At 37.1% G+C, this 24,317-nt stretch overlaps 1 protein-coding gene across 2 annotated transcripts in view; it reads right to left on the reverse strand.

Annotated features, from left to right (window-relative positions):
- Nucleotides 1–3,098: 3,098 nt before the first annotated feature.
- Nucleotides 3,099–24,317, reverse strand: part of LOC124159510 (protein MTO1 homolog, mitochondrial) — a 41,134-nt gene continuing 19,915 nt past the window's right edge. For both annotated transcript variants that reach the window (XM_046535366.1, XM_046535368.1), the window contains 8 exons: nucleotides 21,290–21,435; nucleotides 19,931–20,088; nucleotides 17,068–17,231; nucleotides 13,772–13,943; nucleotides 13,115–13,277; nucleotides 5,333–5,572; nucleotides 3,327–3,387; nucleotides 3,099–3,230 (listed from right to left, as the gene is read on the reverse strand). In XM_046535366.1, coding sequence (XP_046391322.1) covers nucleotides 3,138–3,230; nucleotides 3,327–3,387; nucleotides 5,333–5,572; nucleotides 13,115–13,277; nucleotides 13,772–13,943; nucleotides 17,068–17,231; nucleotides 19,931–20,088; nucleotides 21,290–21,435 — 1,197 coding nt within the window. In that variant the 3' untranslated portion in view covers nucleotides 3,099–3,137. The remainder of the gene's footprint in view (nucleotides 3,231–3,326; nucleotides 3,388–5,332; nucleotides 5,573–13,114; nucleotides 13,278–13,771; nucleotides 13,944–17,067; nucleotides 17,232–19,930; nucleotides 20,089–21,289; nucleotides 21,436–24,317) is intronic.

Raw genomic sequence — 24,317 nt, forward strand, 5'->3', positions numbered from 1 at the left:
AATTTCCTGTGATTTTCTTTAAAATATATAAAAGGATTTTAATTCAAATAAATTCATAACTGTAGAAAGTGAACTTAATTACTGTGAACCAGCAGACAGCGTACCCTTGGGGTCATATGTGTGTTGAAGAGGGTGAAAGCTTCTTCGAGGAAAAATTTAACCATGTGTACTTAACTGTACCGTATTTTTGTGACAAATGATGCAAACCCCTCATTCCATGTATTATGCACTTTGAAAAAGTTGCTCATAGAGCTTCAAATGTATCAGTAAATTCAGAATAAAATACTCTCACAATCAGCATTAACATTGAATGATGCATTGAACACAATGATCCTGCAATGTTACTAGACAGAAGTAGAAAAGTATAAAATTACTATCATTAACTAAGTAAACACTTATAAAATGCATTTAGCACGTTATTGATTACTCATACTGAAAAATTAATCAAATGGGCTTTCAACTTACCATGAAAATAGTAAAAAATTGAGATGGTTGCCACTTATCCCTCCACCACATTTTCAGCTATTTTGCTCTTCTTTCATAATTACCAAGAAAAGTGAACTTACGTTTCTCATGGCTGAAATTAAGAAATGTTTGGGTCTCAGGAATTGTCCATTCTCTTAATTTTCAATTGAATATAAACTCCATGCATCTCGACGTCTATGCTTCGACATCGTTAGCCATTATTAATAAACCAAACAATGGAGGGCTGTGACGAGACTCTGAACTGATCCACAGAACAAGTAACTAGCTGCACAAAAACCGCAAGCACAACTAAGCTGGTCAAAAACCATCTTATATGGAAGAATGTTCTATGATTGCTTCAGTTACCCATTTGTGTAATCTCTATTCCTCTTATGTGCTTGCAAAATATTCGAGTCCTGCCACATGAACAGCAGTAAAATTCACTTTAATTGTAATAGGAAAAAAATTCCTATGGATTGGAAATTGTCCCTTTGGCTTTGTGCGTCACTGTGCAGACTTCAGACAGAATTCTCTATCCAGGTTCATTGGTTCCAACTGCAATTTATGGAGATTGATGGTACAATCCATCAAGGATGGCAATGCAAGGGAAATACGGACATGCTTCCGAGAAGCTACCACCAGTGGCTACTGATAAATGGCACATCAAAAAAGATGTGTACACGAATCTCAGTATAAAAATACATTTTAGAACCAATCAATAATTTACTGAATCCATTGCAAAAAATTACAAAATATAACATTAGTGTAAAAGAATATTAACAAAAGAAACTATTCAGTGTGTTATGCTGATCCATCAGTCATGAATTCAGTCACCGAGAAGTATAGAAAGAAACTTGAGTTTTGCCTTGAGGAAGTTGGTGATTTTAATTTGCAAAAAATTCTACTAGTAGTTTATTGAACACCCAAATTTCTTTTTCATTTGGACCACATCTCATTCTCCCTGCAAAAGAGTAGAGGTTGCTTTTTCTGTGAATATACATAATTACAATGAACATCTGACTTTGGGGAGAATTAAGCATAATTATAATGTAACATGTGAAACTACCTGCAGTAAATATAGGCCAGTGAGAAGAAGAATTTTGAGGGAAAGGAAGATAAGTTTTGAGGGAGCACAATTAAGATATTAAGTGATGATAGTGAGAATTCTCTTTCGAATAATGAATATTTCATCAAGGAAATGGGGTGCTCCCCAAAATTATTGGGTTTGCAGTACCCCAGAATGGAATACAGTATCATATAATTTGATAGATGCCAGTAGTATGGCCCAATTATCTGAATAAATAACAACTTGAATGTTGTGAACTTTTTAGTTTTCTCACCAGTTTTTCCCACGTTAAATTTGCAGACAGGTAAAACCCAAGGTACGCTGAAGCACTTCTAGGCAATTGTGGAATATTTCAGTCAGTAAAGCCAAAAGTCCATTTATGATTCCTGGTCCAGGGTTCCCGGCGGTATTTTTTCTCATGACAAGAGGTAGATTGCTTACCATGTCCCTCAAAGCTTCTACTGCAGCAGCAGGTAACCTTATATGCATAGGTTAAGGAAACCATGATTGTCCCTTGGAGACAATTGAGACTATTTCATTAACTTTGTATAGGTGAGTAAAGGCAATACTTTGGCAATTCCATCAGTGCAGTGGTTTCAGAGCACTCTGTCAGTAAGTATACAGAGCACACCATTGCCACCATTTGTCTATTTCTCAAATACATATGTAAAATCTGCATCTGACAAAATACTAAGGTAAAATTTTCAAATTTGAGATACGCGTAATATATTCCTGAAAATTTTAAGACAATACCAAAATTTTAAGCAAGTAATTTATCACCAAAATATACTAGTCAAGCAGGAGGTATACATTAACTTAATGTTCTTATAACACAAGACCTCAGTGGTGGATGCTAATTTGAGATGCTAAATTTAAATATTTTTTGGTGACGATTTTCTCTCGTATACTGAACAGCCCTTACAAACATCTCTTTTCCTATCCACTAGGAGATGTAGGAATGGCATTTAACTTACTCTTAGCTCTTTTCTGTTACATTCATCATAATTCCACCACATCAGGGACAAGAAGTTAGGTGAACAGAAATGCCAAATATAAGTTAAGTCTTCACCATTCAGGTACAGATATTTCAGAATTTTTATGAGGAATCCATGATAGCACTTTATGATAAATGATATTGTTTGAGATTCATCCTTTTTCAATACCACAGAACTCTAAAAAAATGTATTTCATAAATTTACATGGCTTTCTCACTACAAATACAAAAACCATCATTTTCATTTGATGCAATCCAATGCATGTTTAAACCTGTGCAAAAAAAGCTCTTAAAACATGAATATTAAGAACAGAAGTTTGAAAGTTATGACTTTAAGAGTACTATGCTACAAAATATGGCCTTAAGAGGTTTTAAGAACCTGGATGAGGGCTGCATAAATGATGCAATTGTGCTCCAGCTAATATTTGGTGAAGGAGACACCATGAGAAATTTTTTGTCATAAATCAACAAAATCCCAACATTTCCGGGCATCATGTAAGTAAAAGGAAACTTTGATTTTCTTAACTCGATAAACTACCAATGTTAAATATGGAATAGGATTGAAAACATCTATTCATGTACACACACAAATATATTTCATTTATTTAACTACTACATAACAGGATGGCGGTGATGCCGAATGTATCTCATTAATTTTAACAAAGCAACAGGGGTGATTCCGGGTATGCGGCTTGCAGCGGCAATCTAAAGGTAATAATGAAAAGCATAATGGAAGAATTAAATGAATCCACTTTTCTCATCAAGAACAAATTATAGCTTTTCATTTAATCCATTACTTACACTATGAGGCTGAGTTGCTCCCAGTTTCTCCTGTTCCTCATTCGAAAGGCACAAATACGGTCTGTAAAAAAGATTAACCAACAATAAATTTGATAAGAAAAAAAAAACATTCTTCAAAAAAGCTAGAATAAAAGATAGGGCTTAAATAAAATGCCTTATAATTTAATTCCTATCCATTTGAGAAATAGAGCTCAAACTTTAGAGAACAACATCCTGAGACATACAGCCAAATCTCTCTACAGCAACCCTCTATAAAAAAAGCTCTCTAAAAAGAAATTTTTCTCCCATTAACTACATGCATTTTGTCAGTTTATGCTGATAACCTCTTTCTAACAAACATTTCTGTATAACTAAATAAATTTTTGGTACCATGAAGATTTTTTGCCTATTTTGAGAAAAATATGTAGTACGATTTGCTCCCTGACATTCCCAATGGAGGAAATCTAGGGCTAGAGGAATAATTCAGTTTCATTATTGTGATTTACCATGTTTCGAGGACCCTAAAAAAATGCACCTTTTCAAGATAACACATTGGAATTTGGAAAATTTATGGAGACGGACTTCAAATCAATGGCTTTATCAGTGATGATTGTATTGCGACTTAATTGATAACTTTAATCACACACGGCCAGAACAAATCACAGTGAGCCACAGCCGTAGTACGTGTAGTTGTTCAGAGTAATTTGCATAGTAAAAAACAAAATGTATGTTTATAGATTTATATAATACATGCTTGGATATAATACATGTCTACACACAACATATAGTTGAAGACAAGGGCAGGAAGATAAAAAAATAAGCAGAATAAAACAAAAAAGCATCAAGTGAGTTAAAAACCTAGTCTAACCAACTGTCACACTTAACAAAAAAATGCAACTTGATGATATAATTTTTATAGATTTCATTTTACTAATAACAAGACAAGGTTAGTAAGTGCAGCTAAACCTGAATCACTTCTTCGTTAATTGAAAATATGAATGAATCACTTCGTTCAACAAACTATTCTCAGCTAATCAGGAAGTAATCATGGTAAAATATTCATTGAGATACATTTTAACGAGATATTAGCTTTTTTATCATAAAGAAAGACTGTTGCAGAGTGAAGAGAGAGTTGTAGGGGTCAAAGCCTTCTCTACTCTCTTGAGATAGGCTAATGTTAATTTCATGACCTTGAGGCCAGCCCATCCGGAAGGTCACCCAGTTCCCTATTCACCATGAGTAGTTGTATGTGTGTAGCAAAGTAATCCTTCCTTGGGGAAAGCAAAAAACCAGCAAAAAGCCACTTGCCTTCACATCACACACCTTAGACGCATTAACACCAAGACACAGCATACATATTCTGACAAAGTCATAAAGTGGAAGATATACATTATAGTTTTGTGCACACTTAAGTTGCAAAAATGAAACCCAAAGAAATGGGCAGCAAACTAATAAACTACCCACAGTTCTTAAAACTTTGAAGGACAATAATTTGTTTAAATTGAAATTGAAAAGGCTATCATTGGCCAAAATGTATTATTCTGTTGAGGAATACCTCAATGAAATATTTTAGCTCTTATATGTAAAATGTGTGCGAAAGTTCATTTCCTGGATGCTATGTTTGTATTTACTCTTCTATTGACGTGCCTTTTACCTTGTTCATGCTTTATATGCACCTACTATGTATGTAGATCCATGGGCAAATTAAGATACACATTCTATTCTATTCTGAAAAGGCAATGCAGAAAGTAAAGCTCAAAATCTAGTGCTAATGATGTAGTAACCTCTACTCCAGTTCTACTCCCTGCTAATTAAGTCAATAATGACAGAAAGAATAACCTGCAAATGCAAAATACTGCATTTGTTTAGCAAAAGTTCTTTAAAGAGGTGAACTTTACTTGCTTTGGACCCAAGCACAGGCTTCATTGTACCATTAGTCCATAAGAAAGACAGGTTCTTTAAGGACTGTTTTTTACACATATTGTCCATGGGAAGGGTGATACAATAAAATTAATGAGATTACTTACATTGAATAGTCCAAATTTTTTGGGATCAGAAGGGCCTCATCTCGGATTATTTCTTGTATCTCAGATTGCTGCTCCTTCACTGATCTTGAATACAGTGCTTCAGCCTGTAATCTATTATAGAGTGATGTTGCATTCACCAGGCACTTATCTGGCTTGAGGTCTCTTAAAGGTTCAGGCAATGCTTTTATCAATTTTTCCACAGAGATTGAACTGTTTCGCACGGATAACATATCTAGGGCACTATAAAATGCAAACAATAAATTAAAAGTTATCCTTCAATGTAACTCATGCGATAATATCGCAAAAAACAACCATTATTAACTTGAAGAATGTCCGATTTGAAGGATCCACAGTGAATTTCCATAACTTTGAATAAGATATAAACTAATGAAATCAATACAAAATATCTGGTTGAAAATTAAGATGAATCATGGCTTGAAAGTATTTCCTATGCACAGCTGATATAGAATGGAAACAAGAACAACAATTAATTAAACCTCATGGGTTCAGCAAATCTAGGGGTTCACTATTTGTGTGAATCAGAGTTGGGAAAGTTACAAAAAAAATAAATTGATTTTAGTAAAAGTTACCTAGGGAAAAGTAACTACATAGTCTAATTTAAAGTTGCCATAATTAAAAAGTATTCTATTAAAGTTTAAAAAGTAACTATAATGTTATAAGTTATATTTTCAGTTACTTGAACAAAATGAGCTCCTTATCCGTTTAATCAGCCATGGGAAAGAATGTCACTAAAAGTTTTTGGTGATTCCCTCTCCTGTGTTCAACACTCTGACATATTTATAACACTCCAATGCTGCCGAGGAGGTATTCATTCCATCAAGGACTTTGCTTTTGAGTGGTCTTGTGTATTCTCATCTGAGAGTACATTCTGAAACTTGGGTCTGCTCAACCCTGCTTTCATTTAACTGACTTTGACTGGGCCCCTTCATTGCATTTTTGTACAAGTATCCCACAGTAAAAACTCCGATTGTCATTCTCTTTTGACATAAAATAGCTCCAGATAAATATATTTGAATCAACACCAATATTAACCATCCGCATGTCGGTACATGGGCTCCGGGATATCTAAATTATGATGTAAAATAATGTTGTTCCGCAGGGAAAGAATGATCTTATTCACAATCATGTCAGGGGAAACACTTCCTTGGTTCTTTCGCGGCTCCTCCGAGGAAACTGACCTTGGTATTGATTATAGAAAGAATCTTCCAGTGAACTGCGCAAATGATATAGGGATCCTCTTTCAAAAATAGCAAGTAGCTCACTAGATAAATATTGGGCTAACAATGGACTTCCAGTAGAGAGTAGAGTTGAAAGGAGCATAAGTCATCAATTGAAAACATTGCCAGAACACCATCATTGTAGTAGCCCTTAAAGAGTAACTCGTGTCATCAGTCGTCACGTAATCATCGAAGTCAAGTTCAAGAAGTGAGAGATAAGGTAGCTACAGGTTATTAAGGGATGATTTAGCTCCATTACATCGAATTTTATACAAAAAGTGCCTGGTGTTTGGATCAGAAAGGGAGTGAAACATTATGAGAAGACAAATCAACCAGCTTGCGAGTTGAAGGTCCCGGCGCTGCTTTCGTGGAAGAATGCTGATGAAGAAGTGTTCCCCGGAATATTCTATCAACTATTGCTAAAATTTCATGAGACTATTCTTGTTGATGAGCAGAAATTCAAAGATTTGGATAACTATTTGCATGAACCGTCATGAAAAAATGTTAAATCGGGCAAAAAAATCTTGTGCGGAAAAATCTTAACGACCATAAATGCAAAAAACACAGTATACTAAATAAGGATAATTTTTTACATTGTTCTAATAGGGAATGAATCGGGACCGCAAAAAAATAAACTCTAAATGCAGAAAAACGCTAAATGCGAAGACGTTCACTTCGGATCTGACTACTAGTAATGCTACACACTAGGATGCCTCGTTTTGCCACTTTTTTTAGGAGTGAATCGTAATACCCGGTAAAAGTTGCGAACCTGGGTGGGTATTACAGATATGATTTTTTTTTCAAAATCGGTTAATATCTTCTGTTCGCCATTTTGTCTTGAAATTTCGAAATTTTTAACAAAAAACGTTAAAAATGTAAATAATTTAAATTTGATTTTAGCAAGCACTCATTTTTTCCAATGGTGTATAACATTGGTCTTTCCTTGATATTTTAGACCAAATACGACAGCTCTATTCCATGTAATTATCGAGAAAATGACCTTTTCTCGTGTCCCCGAAAGCAGTTTTGTGGGTAGGCAACCCGCAACACACAGTCTCATTTTACGCTATGCATGCGATAAATGACGCGAAATAGAGATGTTTTTCAGTCAAAAACGTGTAAACCATGTCTGAAGTTGTCAAGGGTAGTCACTAGGATGGGTGTATGCTCTTTTATGCCATCGCCGACTATATTGACCATATTTTCGTGTAAGAAGATATCACTGAGGATGGAAATTATCATTTGGGATTCACTATGATGGTTTTATGTCCCTCAAGGGTCAAATTCACCTCCCCTGCGGTCAGAAAAGGGATTTATTTTAGTATGATGTCGCAATTATAGAGAGAGAAGATAGCCATGCGACCCAGAGCCCATCACGTGGAGGTGGCTGCACCTTGGACTCCTCCGCCTCCTCTATCCAACCTACCAGCCAACATTATGCAGACCAGTTTATTTGTTCTGAATCATCACCATCCAGAAATATTGTGAAATTTTGAGATTTCGATTGAAACTTTGGCAGAACTTGACGGGAAATCAAAGTGGACTTGATAACGCCATCCTTGGCGTCATTGCCGCATGCATGGGAAGCCACTTCGGAGACTAGCTTCACTCTCCGTTCCACTGCCACTGTGTGGTGGAGATATAGGCGAATGACTATTCTGGCGAAGTATTTTCATGGAGCGATAGTTTTTCAACGATTTATTCATTTGATATACAGTGGAACTTGGTTAGTACGTTCCTCCTTAGTACGTTTTCCTCCTTAGTACGACGATTTCTCTCGGTCCCGGTACCATCGGAACAAAATACAGGTAAAAGTATTTGGTTAGTACGTTTGAAAAAATTGCGCTTTCCTGGTTAGTACGCTCAATTGCTAGCCGTGACGCAACCCGCAATTCGTTCTCCAGTATCTTCTTAAGGGTCGTAAAGCTCCGAATTCATGATTTAATTTATTATTACTAGCCATTAACATTCTTACATTTATTCTACATATCTTTCTTCGACCGTGATTTATCCAAATGCATTTCTCAATTCTTATGACGTGATGAATTTATCAGGAATGTCTGACTATGCAAAACTGCAGCCAATGAGAAGCCCCAATTTTCCCCACCCCGAGCTCCTCACCTTCTGTTACCTCTGGAGTGCCCACTGCGCACAAATTTCACGAGGGGGCATTTGTTGCTATTGCACGAGTTATTATGATGAAGAAATGAGTCTTATCCAATTCCCACTTTATCTAAAGCAGTACTGCACGACGTCAATGCTACGGGGTGCGTGCATATTTGACTACTGCTGCGGGAGCAGACGATGCTCTGGATCTCCACGCGAAGCTTAGCTTAAAAATACTTGATCTCGGCACGAAAGCAGACGACATTAAACTAATTTTTAAAGAAAATTTCAACATTACAATATAAAATCTTCTTGTAATTACGTCGTAATATAATAATCTTGCGTGTTATTATTCGATATATCGATCGATATAACAATCGATATGGCTTTATTCCAGAAGCGAATGTGTACGGTTGTTGCCGTAATTTAAGGTTAATATAATTTTGTCCAATTTTTATGATGTTTAAAAACAACCCGTTGACATACTCAGGGTTGTTGTTATATTCTCCGAGTATCCAGTGACAAAAAAGAAATGACTTAGCTTTACTTGTCCTCTTTCTATAAATACATATAGGATAAATCACGGGAGAAAGACGCCGTTTTCATGTAATTGTCTCCGGGAAATCTATGAAACATTGTGATTTTTATTCACATGGTATTGTTTTTCAATGTAGCGCCCATTTTCTTTATTTTAAAGGTGAAAAGAGCTCAGGAAGGCGATCCTACGAGAACTACCGATAGTAATTGTAATTTTGACGACTTTTCCTCAGATTGCAATTACCCCGACTGCTATTTTTTACTTTCCTCGTTAGCACGTTTTCCTGGTTAGTACGTTCATTTTTTGTGGTCCCTTCAGAAACGTACTAAACAGGTTCCACTGTATTCCTCACAACTTGTAGCTTGAGAATAGTAAAATCGGTGCTTTCCCAATGAATCATTTCTCCATAATCCATGGCTTCAAAATTCAAATGGGAAACAATTTTGCATCTGATGCCATAATTTAAATTACCTGCTTTGTGATATATATCTCTAAGAATTTTAATTTGTGCCTGTTGGACAGTCATTCGACGATCACTTATCACTATTAGAATATTTTCTGGGAGTGCAGGAAACACTTTTATTTGGATGGATGAATTAACTACTGCTTGGTGCTTCCTTGGCAAGTATCCATATCTCTGAATGGTCTCACAGACGTGACGATCATCATCGGCGAACGAAGATTGAGTCCTGATCCTAAATTGCATCACTACGTAGACCTTTTATATAAATGTTACTATTTTGAAGACTTAATTGCTAGGTTTCTTAGCCTAAATGTATAACCTAAGAACTGTGTTCGGCGTGGTCAACCAACGAGCTTTATTTAGTTTCCCAGGAATCATAGTGACTAGCCCTTCTGGACATATTCCAGACGCAAGGGCTTGGGGTATCTTGACTAAGTACTTCAGTTCCTTATTAAGGTTTCAGATTTCTTCTGGGCAGTCGTTTGGCAAGTCACAACTTATGAGATGAAATGACACCACTGGGAGCTTTTCATATTCAGGCAGTTTTGAAACTATGTTAGCTGTGTATTAATACGGGCTGGAAAAAGCACGGTCAATGTGAGCGGTGAGAGGTTGAAAAGGTGACTCAATGAACCGCAGATGGCAAATAGAAAATTGCATAGGTTTTCCGGACATTTCTTCCAATTTTCGCAGGAAAACACCATTCCAACCAGCACTGGTGTTCGTCCGGTTATAGCCAAGAACTATATTGCTTAACGTTATGTCGCTATATTGCTCTTGAACTATAATTCCTGCTTTTAAAGCTGTGTTAAGTACAATGGATGTAATGTGTGCTGCAGTCCCCCGCTATATCTTTGGTGAATTATGGCAGTCTTAGTCAAGTCTAACTTGACTATGGACTTTCTTTCTCTCGGTTTGGGGAATGCCACATCTTTAGTGCACCTCTCGTCACGGTTTTCCTCATCAACTTGAGTATCCTCAAAGCATTCACTTTCATTCCAAAACGAAAACTGTTGATTCAGATGATTTGAGTTTAAGCCTCTCATTTATATGATTACATTCAGCCCTTTGTTGCATTTGTTGTTGTAGGGATGTCAATACAGTGAGTCCTCGTTCTACGTCACCCCATTTAACGTCATTTCGCGATAACGTCACGAAAATTTTGAGACCGTCATTTGTTTATCGCACCTACGCTTTGCGATAACGTCTAGTCTTTCAAATTTCGCGCGAAAAAAAAAGGCGAAGTGGCGGGCGTTGCAGGTTGTTCGTTTTGTGGGCGGTAATATAGTCAGTCTATACAAAGTGTAAAACAGTGTTATTTATTGATAATTGCGATTACGGTTTTAGCAAAAATTTCTGCAAAATGAATTCTTGCGTAGGTGCGCAAGGTTTTACTTGACATAATGGTTTTCAGGAACCTAAAAAGTGATTTCAAGGCATTTTTCCGAGTAGAACTCGGAGTTTTTTCGTCACTTTTTTCACTGTACTCTAAGAACCTTGGATGATGCCCAGACGACGCTCGCCCGGGCGACCACCAAAGCGAAGCCGAAAAGCAAATGCTGGAAGATACAAAAATGGAGAAGGATTTACGTCACTGCTGCTATTGTCGTCGATGAAGACAGGAACTCGTATTTATGCGATAGTTTGGCATTCCCACCGTAAAAAATGCCCCAGATATGATATGCTAACATTTTTTTCGCGTAGGAATTGTGAGGTCTAGGAGCCGATATTCACTTTCTACATTGTTTCTAATGGGATATTATGCTTCGATTAACGCCATTTCGTTTATCGTCACATTTTTCAGGAACGGTAAGTGATGTTAAACGAGGACTCACTGTAGTTCCAATTCGGATTATTCTTCAACCTTGCTGTTCCACAAGGAACTGGTACTCTAGGATAGAAACATTTTTTTCTTATGACAGACACAATTGGGAAAGTTGGCACATTTGCAGAAGGCTGTATCAAATAGTTTCGCTGCCTCTTTAGTAAAAGACTTGAATAAGTCATCCTATGTTTTCTGAAATACCGTTTTACTCTATAGGATTTAATTTGCCATATTTTTTTCAGCAGGTAGCGTGAGATAAATTGAAGTGCTGTCGTTTACGTAACTACTAAAATAGATGCTTTTTTCCAATTGGCACATGCCTCGACAGAAACTTCAGTGATATCTTCTTACACGAAAATATGGTCAATATAGTCAGCGATGGCATAAAAGAGCATACACTCATCCTAGTGACTGCCCTTGACAACTTCAGACATGGTTTACACGTTTTTGACTGAAAAACATCTCTATTTCGCGTCATTTATCGCATGCATAGCGTAAAATGAGAATGTGTGTTGCGGGTTGTCTACCCACAAAACTGCTTTCGGGGACACGAGAAAAGGTCATTTTCTCGATAATTACATGGAATAGAGCTGTCGTATTTGGTCTAAAATATCAAGGAAAGACCAATGTTATAAACCATTGGAAAAAATGAGTGCTTGCTAAAATCAAATTTAAATTATTTACATTTTTAACGTTTTTCGTTAAAAATTTCGAAATTTCAAGACAAAATGGCGAACAGAAGATATTAACCGATTTTGAAAAAAAATCATATCTGTAATACCCACCCAGGTACGCAACTTTTACCGGGTATTACGATTCGCTCTTAAAAAAAGTGGCAAAATGAGGCACCCTACTCCACACTTATTTTATAAAAAAGAAACCGACTCAAAATTGAAATTCTCCCTGTGGTAACACTAACATTTGGCAGGATAGAGTGTGGTTTCAGTTTTACCCTGGGACTCATATTTCTGTAGTTGGCTCAGAGGTCTTTTCCAGGACTGCTTCATCTGACCAAAAATCAAGAAAGTGTGTTCAGGCTCAGACAGACCAACCTAATTTCAGTATTTTTTTTGTTTGTTATCTGGTTCTCATCCTTTAAATCTCCCACCTCTGTCTGAACTGCTGTAAATTATTTGCCTGAGTATGTACTATGAGGGAGGGTCCATTTTTCTTTTGGTGTCAGTGTGTTAATAGGGAGGGAGAAATAGTCTAACACCAGAATATAGGGAGCTGAGATTAGAATATTTCACTGCCAGTGAAATATTCTCATCAGAGAACAGTGCACCTAAGGCAACCTGTGTTTAAGGCGGTGTGTTCATTGGCTGAGAGAATAATTACTTCATTGGTTGGATTAGATTCTATCTCTTTGCTGTAGAATGCAGGAAAACAATTGTTTGAAAACTTTCGTAAGCAATTAAGAATTTCTAAAGGTGTCCTGGTTGACCAAAAATAAATTATGTATAATGAATATTGTCATGTATTTACAGAAATGAATTTCATTTTCTGAGGCTAAAAGAAAGATTCATGGCTCAGGCCACTGATGATAACATAAAAAAATAACTTCTGCGCACGAAAAGCATGCTACATATTAAGATATGCAACATTAACTTACCTTTTCATCATTGTGGTTTTGGAGGGAGATAATCCTAAACAGTTACGCCATCGGTACGAGGACATTTTGATCGATGAAAGCAGTTCCATGGCTCTTGCCATTTCTTTTTTGATCAATTTAAAACGTTCATATCGCTTTTCTGAAACGCATCCAACTTGGTACCCTGGAATAAATGGATTTAATAGTAACATAAAGTTTTTTACATGTACCCTAATGTTATTAAGGTATTTCACAGCAATGGTTGGTCACATGAATATGAATGACAACTGCAATGAAAGGTTTTAGACTTGCTCCAACTTTTTACAATGAGATAAATGTGACATAATTGTGTATGAATGACCAAGAATTTTTCGATATGACTTTCTAATTTTTCTATTTATTTTTAGTTCTTTTTCTGTGGATAAACTTTCATTAATGCAAAGGATTGGGTAAGATGGCTCCATAAAATATTAAAGGAAAAAGCTGCCAATGCAAATGTTGAAATTGAAAAATATTGAACACACAATTGGGCCAAGGAGCTCAGATTTAAAACCTGTTCAGGGAATGATATCCAGTGAGAGTTAACATTGGTTTCAAATAGTGTGTGCTGATACTAAAAAATATCGTTCAGCAAAATAAGAACATGGCTTTTTCCATATCATTATAATACTCAGTTACCTTTCTCTGTAAGACGAACATCAGCATTGTCTGGTCTCAGAGAGAGTCTAAATTCTGCACGGCTGGTGAACATGCGGTATGGTTCAGAAGTGCCAAGAGTAGTAAGATCATCAACTAGCACACCAATATATCCCTCAGAACGACTAATAATTAAAGGAGGTTGTCCAAGAACCTATTAAAAAATAAAGAGCAATTATGCAGAACTCAAATGATTGATAACTTGCTTTTTTGCTGGTGTTCTTCCTAAAGTATAGGTTCCCACCACCAGTTTTCAATTTGCATAGTACCCAGTCAGCAAAAGGTATTAGCTATCCAAAAACCCCAGGATACAAAATAGCCACTCAGCATAAGGGATATCACTATCCCAGGATCCAGTAGGGATCGCACAGTGAGTGTCTGGTTAAACAAGGATTGCAAAGATAGTGAGGTAAAGAGGGATATTGTAAGGATCCAGCACCCAAATGCTTTGTAGCTGATAGGCTTCTCCACACTGTAATGACTGATTGTAGCACTGAAATTTATAAAAAGTGCTAGGGTAGAAAGATTGAAAAATACTTTGGCTATTATCTTAAATTCTGAGTATGACGTAGATATTACTGCTATCCTCTGTAGCTCCCTGTGGTACTCAAAATTCAATACCTTTCTGCAGGATAGGTAGACTTTGAAGAGTGTACATAATTCTAATCCACAGGAACATTACTACAGGAATATTACATGTGAAGCATCCAGAATAAATATGCACTTCTCGAAACATTACAACTCACTTTCATAGCTCATAACCTGACTCCAAATTATTCCAAATATTCCTCTTCCACGAAACGCACAGCTTACACACATGCCTCACATACATGCACCATTTCACCTCAATTCAACAAAGAACTGTCACTTAACATGTCAGATTTTGATTGAAATTCATGTACGCATATGTAATTCAAACTAAACACTCAAACACCATATTGTGAAAATATATAATGCCAAATGAATTTCAAGCTACATTCTAATGTTAGTTAATTTTATAAACAGATGAGAAGAAAGAGTTATGAGATGGGAGCACTAGAGAAAAATATTTAGGGCATAAAAGAACAACACAATAGAATAGATTTTACTTCTAGTTAATGTCACAAAAAATATTCACCCTTAAATGAGCTGGAAATATTTCCTCCACAGTCGGCAAGAGCGGATACGTAAAAAAATAAAATTGATTGCAGCACTTCCTTTCTTGGCAAAATTATTAAAAATAATTACAGGCATCCCCCGAGTTACGTAAGAGATGCGTTCCGGCAGACTCTCCGTAAGTCGAAATTTACGTAAGTCGAGCATTTGCGCCAGTGCTTCAGATTTCGATCGGTGCGGTGAAATTCTCAGCGGAGAAATGCGCGGTAAATTCTCGGTGAAGTTTCATTCAATTCACTGCGATATTCATGATCTCTTCCGCGTATTATTACGTTATTACATACAAAATCAATAAACATTAATATAGTCTGAGAGTTATATCTCGAGCATTGCCAATCAAAATGCATTAGTAATAATATTCCCCGAGTTGACCGATCGCGTGGTCTCGGGAAAGTACGGTATCTCAACGCCACATTACTAAACTGAATACTTAAATTGATTCATTATGTTATTCTGCGATCTAAGGGCCCATCGAATGCATTGCTAATTAAAAGTGGCGACGCTAAATTGCATGAAGCTAATTAAAAGTGAGCTTTTATTCAGCCAACTCAGTCATTAACGTGCAACAAAGTTCGTGGGGAAAATTTTTCAATGACGCAATCATGGCCCTTATATCCATGGACGCAGTATTCATTTACATTTGCACACAACATGAGTGAACGAGATAATGCATCTTAATAAAATCCAAGAACCCTACATGTAGGGTTCTTAATAAAATCTTTGCAAAATACAACACGGTAACCGCCAGAAACATGTAAACAAGTACGCATTGATATCGTGCGTCAACTTTTTCTTCACTTTTTCGCGGCGTTCATTGTTAACACTCAAAATTTCAATGCTGTTACGTGGGTACTAACCAATAGGGTAGTTTCCTTCATCAAAGAAAACAAAAGGCAATAATTGCGATTCGTTACCCACCATTAGTGTATTCATAATATACAAATTATTTCGTTTTATAAATGCCGGTTTAGACGAATGGCAATGGTCCATTTTTATCCTAATTTGAAAAGGGCCAGATTGGCGCCCATGCGATGCCACTCCACGTGACGTCACAGGGACCTAGTTTCTATAGGAGAAGATAGGAGTTATACATCGTCTGAGGTTACCAATGCATGCATGAGTCACAGAGCTCAGGGAAACATGTCTTAATAATCACTTATTAAAACTGGCTAAGGTTGGAAAGTTTTCCTCGTTTGATAAGGTATTAATAATCCTTATTTAAGCCAAGCGCTACCAGGCGGCAGGGCACTAGGCTACCCGCTGGCAGCCTGCGACGTATCAGCGCTAAGCCTCGCCTCAAGGTCACCTCACCGGGCGGAGGGGGAACCAGAAATACGACGTACGGAGAGATTTCCCATCATTCCTACTTAGCCGTCGCGTTTTCGCGCGCTTGTAAATTTTCACTTTTCATTTAATCGCGAAAAATAGATATTGTCATTTAAAAATCTAAAAGCGTGAAATACGTACTCCAGGAGTAATAATCTTTCGATTTAGGCAATAAAAAAATAATAGGAAACCACCCTATTCTTTTCCGCAATAAAGATTTCTGCTCGAACTTCATTTTCTTTTAATTCCACAGTTGGAAACGGAGTTCGAGTGTGCATGCTGTATAAAAGCTTATGGTGTCGTAGCAAGGGGTGAGCGCAACCACTTCCATCGCTAGAACTGCAAATTTTCACGTTGATTGCTGACTTGGGATTTATAAGCGATTTTTCTACGGAAATTGATGTAAATTCCTTCGAGGAATGACAAAAATGGGTCACTTTGTTATGTTTAGCACGTAAAAAACTCGATAACTATTCGATATTTTTTCTACCATTGGTTATACGAGCTAATATCTACTTCTTCGCACTCGCATTCAAAAATTAACGTAATCACTTGAAATACGGGTATCACTTACGTAAGTACGGATTTACGTAAGTCGAGGCAAACGTAACTCGGGGGATGCCTGTAAATGTGTAGAGATTAAAATTTTTTTAGAAAAAGGTATTGGGGTGTTCACTTTGAGGTTAGTATGTGCTTATAAATTTGTAACAACATCTCAAGTCAATACTTGGTTGGAATGGAGTGGAATTACCAAAATACCAAGAGAAAGTAAAGTCAGACTAAAAAGGACATCATACCTTACAAGCAGCATTTACCCCAGCTAGCAATCCTTGAGCAGCAGCCTCCTCATATCCTGTTGTGCCATTAATTTGCCCAGCCAAGAACAGTCCCTCGACTTTCTTAGTCTCCAAAGTAGGGGCAAGTTCTCTTGGGTCAATATACTCATACTCCACACCGTAGCCTAAACAAAGGATATAATTCTTTCAACAAATCAACATTGATTTTGGAAGCCAGAGTGCCAAAATTACATTCATTAAACACAGAAAGGCAACATGCTATATAGAATCATTTCAGTAGACTCTCTTTCATAGGAACAACATTACATATTATGAAGTTTTCATTACAACAAAGTTAAGTCATGGTCCTGACAAATGGGTGCATTAATATATTGCAAAAGAAACAATAATCTAAAATCTTCAATTTTACGAAATCACAAGCCAAAGTCGCAGTCCCAGCAGTAATGAAAATAAAGTTGTGATGAAGTTTGATTTGTGATTCAATCCCCTGGAATTTACTGTTCTCAGTCACTTAACACTAGAATGGCTAAGGGGATCAATTTGATACTTTATTGATTTGAGATGAATACCATTTGAAAACAGTAGGTCTCCGAGTCATTTTATTTAGTGACTTCTTATCATTTTGTACTTCATAGATGAGGAAAAGAGCAGGAACATCAACTCTCAAAACTTAGTACGTACATATCAAATTCACCCTAATCAGCCACAAGGATCAAACTGATCCCTTAGCAAGAAAGACTGCATTTTGAAAAATGGATGTTTTTTATAAGACATAATTTTTGTCATACACTCTCCTTAGAGGAATTTTACCACAGGAAAAGAATTGCTACTTAGTAGGTTGTTACAGCATACAAGGTACATCTCAATTTGATCCCCTCAGATGTTGAAGGGGGTAAACCAAGTCAATCCATTCTAGTGTTAAACCACTGCTGTCGTTCTGGTCACACTTCCTTGAAAATCAGAAAAATATCCTTGCTAAGACCAATTTCCACATGACATAGTTACCTTATCCTAATTCAACAGCAGCTATAGCTAAACTGTTAAAATTTGTCACATGACAGTATTCAAAAGTAAAAACCAACTGATTCGGGCGTTACTTGGTGGAACGATGAAATACGAGGGTTGTACCAAAAGTAAGGTTCCTAATGAGCTACAATATTGAGGGAAGGTGCTAGGCTAAACCCCACAACTGTGCCGTGCGCAGTGGTTCCCCGACTCTCGAGTCCGCCCGTCCGCGATTCTCTTTGTTGCTCATCATTGGCTTCGCAACTGTCAACAATGAAAGTGTTGATCCCCGTTCCCACCAAGGGTGAGGATCGAGCAGTAATCCGATTTCTCCACGCAAGGAAGTTGCCGCCATTGGAGATTCATCGGTAACTGACTGAACTATATGGTGAAGGGTGCATGTCCATTCAGCACGTCCGCAAATGTTTCAGGGCTTTTGCTGAGGGCCGCCCGGAAGTTCACAATGAAGAATGGAGTGGAAGACCGCCGGTTTTGGATTGTCCAGAGGATTAACAGTGAGCTGCTCAAAGATCGGAGGGTCACTGTCCGTGAATTTGTTGAACGCATTTCTGAAGCTTCTCACGGCACAATTGAAAGAACTTTAACAGAAACGTTGGGTTATCACAAGATGTGTGCTTGCTGGGTCCCCCGGATGCTGACTGATGGACTCATGGAGCAACGTCAGAGGCCGTAGAAGCTCAACCCCCATTTTTGCGTCTTGAAACTGCTCGCAAATTTCTCCAACAATTTTAAGGTGGGGGGCAACAAGGAGAAGTTGTTGGTCTCTACCGTCACCGGAGATGAAGCATGGGTATTTCATTATATCCCCGAAGCAAAACTCTTAGGTGGCAAACGCTTCAAGAGCGACAATGAAGTCCGAGCAGAGGTCACACACTTCCTCAACGGTTTGGCAGGAGACTTCTTCAACTTAAGGATAAAAAAGCTGGAGCACTGTCTTTTAAAGTGTGTCGAAAAAATGGAGACTACATTGAAAAATAGGCAAAAGTGTAAGCTTTTCAACGATGTGAAAATTAATATCAATAAAAAAAGTTTTGTATTTGTAAAAAATATGGGAACTTTACTTTTGGTACAACCCTCGTATCCATGGTGAAACAAAACTCAGTACTATTCCACAAACTTTTATTTTAACAGTCTACTAGTTTCGACGTTTATACCGTCATTATAAAGACTAAGAGCAATAGTGTACAACGTCCATCCTTATATACCCAACAATAGTGTGACAGTTGATGGGATGGACGTTGTATGCTATTGCTGTTAGTCTTGATAATGACGGTATAAACGTCGAAACTAGTATACTGTTAAAATAAAAGTTTGTGGAATAGTACTGAGTTTTGTTTCACCATGAATTATTCAAAAGGGTAAGAATGTGCTCGATTGTAGTGGGGAGAAATGTTGGGAGAGGCACTGCCCAGCCCCACCCTCCCGGGGTTCCCGTGCGGAGGTTGACCTGGGAAATGGACAAGAGAGTGCATCTCCGGGCTAACTGCATCATAAAAACTCCCCTGCTTCGGGTGGAAAGCAAATGGGTAAACATAGGGTGAGCAAACCCCAACCTCTGCCCAAAGATTTTTTTTTACTAATTTGTGGGATTTTATTTAGAATCTTACAAAAATCCAATATAAATGTGTTGAAGCCAGCTTTTTTTATCCAGCCTTCTAATATTTTCATCATTAATAAAAGTTCAACTATGTTGTTATCTTTTCTGCACAGCTCGAGAAAAATCATTAACTTTTGAAATTAATTACTTAACACCTGCCCCATAGATCAGTCCGAAGCATTCTTTGCAAATGCAGATTTAATATAGACCTAAGTATGTAATATGAAAACCATGTCTCACCCGGTTGAACTAAAATTGCCTCATTTAAGCCTGGGATTGTTCTAACCATTTTCACTTGTTCTTCAGCGGGAAGGGTGCAAGATATACCATTAGGATATATTATGGGTGAGCTTAGCCCCTCTGGTTCTAGCCATATCTGATGAGGACGACCTCCAAACCTATGCATACACACACAAATAAAAAGGCAAAATAAATTCAGATATCAAAAAGGGGTTGATTAAAAAACATTACTGACAACCTTAACCCTTTAACTGTGCAAATAAGCTGAAAGAGAGCTCCCCACAGGCGCAAAAAAATGATATTTTTTTATTTTTGCATAATTTTATTAATTATAACTTTTTACTTGAGTAAAAATGTTTCAAAAATGTTTACTTGACTAATTTTCTGCTGATTTTACATCAAATGATGAACTTTAGGACATGTATTACAATTATGCGAAAAATAATTTCAAAATACATAAATAAATGAAAATCGTCAACAGGCGATGGGAGCAGTCTGCCAAGGCGATTGCTTATAGACGATGAGAGCAGGTCAAGGCAATGAAAATAGCATTAAACATCTTATCATAATGTATAACTCAATGATTTAGGGCTTAAAGAAGATTATTAATAAGGCAAATTCAGTATTAAGTCTTGCTTTGAAGCAAACAGACTTTTTAACACCGAAAGTAATGTTTATCTTGGCATAGTGGTGGACCATATCTGGAGCAGCAAGATTAATGTAGGCAGGAAAAACTTAATCCTTGTACTTAATAAAATACAACCAAAAAACTGCCACGCAGTAGCTCTTTACCAAACAACATTTCTCCTCCTAGGTCATAGAAGCTTCCACGATGCATCAAAATTGGAAGGAGAATCATTGTTTGGAAAACAACAACACAGTGGCAATGCAGAATCCCAGATGAAGAATCCCAGTCAACCACTCGTTCCGTTAACTTGAAAGCTAACCTATTTCTTCAATGCTGTTTCAAAGAGTGATAAAAATTTTTCACTGAATATACATGTGTACCTTAATCAGTTAATTCACTAACTTTCCACTTTTAATTTTTTCCAGTCCATTTCTTTTTAAATTTCCCTCTCCTTAAATCAATGGCAAAGCACAAAATTGGATTTTACAGGAAAAAGCAGCAAGATACATTGTGAAATAAAGTCCAGTAGCATCAAGTGGGCACCAAACTGTGCCACCCTCGGCAACAAATCCACCTCACAACAGCAATGTTGAGCCATAAGCAATGAAAACCACAGCAAAGAATGAAATGCCAATGATGGGCGAGATTCCATAGGTAGGAGCAATTTTTATGTAACTTAATTCGAGGCATAAGACTCAATGGATCAATCTACCTGAAAATTAGTACGTTACCTCAAAACTTTAGACTCAATGGAAGGGCAATACCGTGGTCCTTTAATCTCCTCAGCAACATGACGATTTTGATGCATGTTCTCTTTGACGATTTTCTCCACTTCAGGACCAGTGAATGTCATGTAACAAGAGAGCTGGTCCTCAGGCTAAAATACCACCACCCAAACACAAAACATTCAAAGATTCATTATTTATTAACTAGCTGCCTGAAGCTAAAATGGATATTACATCCTAGGATACTCCTCAAAAGTAACACATGAAATCAATGAAAGACAAATATGCTTTGTGATGGTTAAATCAATAATTTAAATAAAAAGTAACAAAAAATTATTTACTAGGTCATATGCAAAATTTCGCTCTTTTTTTTTGCCATGGTTTTGTTTGTCTGCGGTGTAACTTACAAGAAGTGCAGATATGAAAACTTTATGCCTTTGAATCTTCCGTTATAATTTACTTATGTACCAAAGCCAAGGAACCATTTTGCTCATACACAGCAAGCCAAAACCCATTGTGCACATACTTTATTTCTGAATTATACTACATTTTGTCACCTATTATGTAGCTAGCTATTCCTTAATATTTTTTATTATCAGTCTTGAGTACCTGATATTTTAAAACATACCTCACCTAGTCTCCGATACTTTGTAACATTTCTAATAAGATAATTAGGTGAGGTGACTTTGGATGAATTAATATTATCACAGTGAGTCCTCAAGAGTAATGCAAGAACAGCCATCAATTTCACGATATTCTTTCAGTCATACTTAGTGAAGCTGTCTATCAAGCAAAATTTTCAGACGCATTTCCCCTGAAGGATCTATATATGTAATATGATAATATGGTTAGCATTCGTTGCAACAAAGAATTCAAAATGGCAAAGAATTCGCAATGTACACATTAAACGCTGAGTGTGAGCTCATCCTCACTGCAGCACAACTCACATCAGCCAACTTCAAAGGCACCAAATTTGAAATTTTGGGCATGCTTGAATTTTTCGATTGGGCATAAACGTTTGTAACTCTGAAAGGTCATACGTCGGATGTTCACAAGTAGAGGACTGTATTTTAATGGCTTTCAATGAGATGATAAACGTAGGCATATAAAGTGAAAATATTATAAATGCGATAATTTGGAGTGGGAGTTGCGTTTTTTAAGTACACCCATGCCTCGTATAGCACAATTTCGAACAGCGCAATTTCGATAGAGCGCAAATTCGTTCCTCAGGGAAACATCGCAATGCAGTCTAGCCTAATCAAAAAACTTTAACGCTCTCATGATAAAACGTAAATTTAAATTGCTATCATTTTACGCATATTAATAGTATTGCTTGCATCAAATATTATTTTTTGTTTATATATTAATCGAAACCCATTGTTATGCAATGGCCAAAAGTATTACTCGTCATTGGGTCCAGATAGCCAGCCTACCGAAGTAATTTATCTCGTCTCATTAACAGAATGACAATAGTTAATTTAGATCATTAATTAAGCCTGGAGCTAGAAGAAATGAGTTTTTTTAAGCAATACGGTTTGAGACGTAATTTTTGCCATCATAGGATATCGGGCGATTGACTTCCAGGTAGTGGGTCTACGCTAAAGCCTTCAAGGTCATCAGTATTCACGGGGGAGAAATGGAGCGGTGGCCAAGTTGTGTATGAATAGCATCGACACATAAAATGGTCCGCTATAGAGTCTCAAACACAACGGCTTCATTCCCTCCCAGGAGTCGCAGGCCCTCTGCCTCTCTGGAATACACAGGAATACAGTGCAGCAGTAGAAGATGATTTTGATAGAGTCATACAGAGTAAAAACCAAGGGAACAATGACAAAAAATAGGAATGCGGGTAGAAAAATCAAGAAGTTATCAAGAAAAACCATAAACCTAGAAGAGAAATTGAAAGTGATCAAATGCTTTGAAAATGGAGAGCGTCAAAGCGATGTTGCGCGGAAGTTTGAACTCACCATGCCTTATTCCTAATAAAGACGAAGTTAAAACATCAGGGACCTCAGCCGCACCAACTTCAACCAAGTGGCCAACACATATGGAAAGTTCATTGTGAATCTGTACAAAAAGACGAGGGTGGTAATCACACCGAGACATTTAGTGAAAGCTTCGGTTGGTTCCAGAATTTCAAACGGCAAGCAGGTATTTAAAGAGCGGCAATATTAGGTTAATCTGCATGTGTTGATAGCACAGTCACCATAACATTTTCTGATGATCTCCAAGCTGTGATTGAAAGTGGCTCCTTTTGCCCCTCAACTAGTTTTTAGTGTTGACGTGACGATATTGTTTTGGAAAAGAATGCAATCTCGTTCGTTCATTTTCAGGGAAGGAAAACCTGGGTCAGGTTTCAAGGCATTTGAAGACTGTTCCATGTAGCTGCTATTGCCTCGGAGGACTTCAAATTAAAATGATTTATCATTCATAAACTCCGCTAGCTATGAAATGGCATTTAAAGTAGCATTTTCCTGTCATTTCGATGAGCGACAAAAGGGCCTGGGTGACACAATAGTTGTTTTTAGACTAGTTTGAAAAATCGTCAACTGCCGGCAATACATTACGAAGCCCTGATATATCAGATGTATGCCCACCTGCATGACAGGAGGGAATTTCAAAAGCCTGTACGAATTTTTATTAACGTGAATAAAAGTCTTTGAATGCGTGCCTACTATCTTTATAGATATTTTAAACAATAAACATTTATATAAATAAGGTATTCTTAGGCTATTTATGGGAAAATATAAGGTTTTGAGGAAATTCGATACCCAAAACCTATGCAACCAGGAACGCATCCTTATCTTCCCAATGTTAAAAGCTTTCGTATAACACAAATTCGTATAGCGCAAAGACCCCAAGGAACACATCCGTTGTGCTATACGAGGCATGGGTGTACACCGAATGCTATTTACAATGAATCAACATAGATCAAAACAATGAGACCAAGGGCTTACTACAATTTATTCTGAATACAACATTTTGGTGCAATGTGTTGCATAGTGGCCATCAAGATTGAGTGGAGGTTTGGCAA

Source organism: Ischnura elegans, chromosome 5, assembly GCF_921293095.1.
Source record: "Ischnura elegans chromosome 5, ioIscEleg1.1, whole genome shotgun sequence".
Classification (NCBI taxonomy): Eukaryota; Metazoa; Arthropoda; class Insecta; order Odonata; family Coenagrionidae; genus Ischnura; species Ischnura elegans.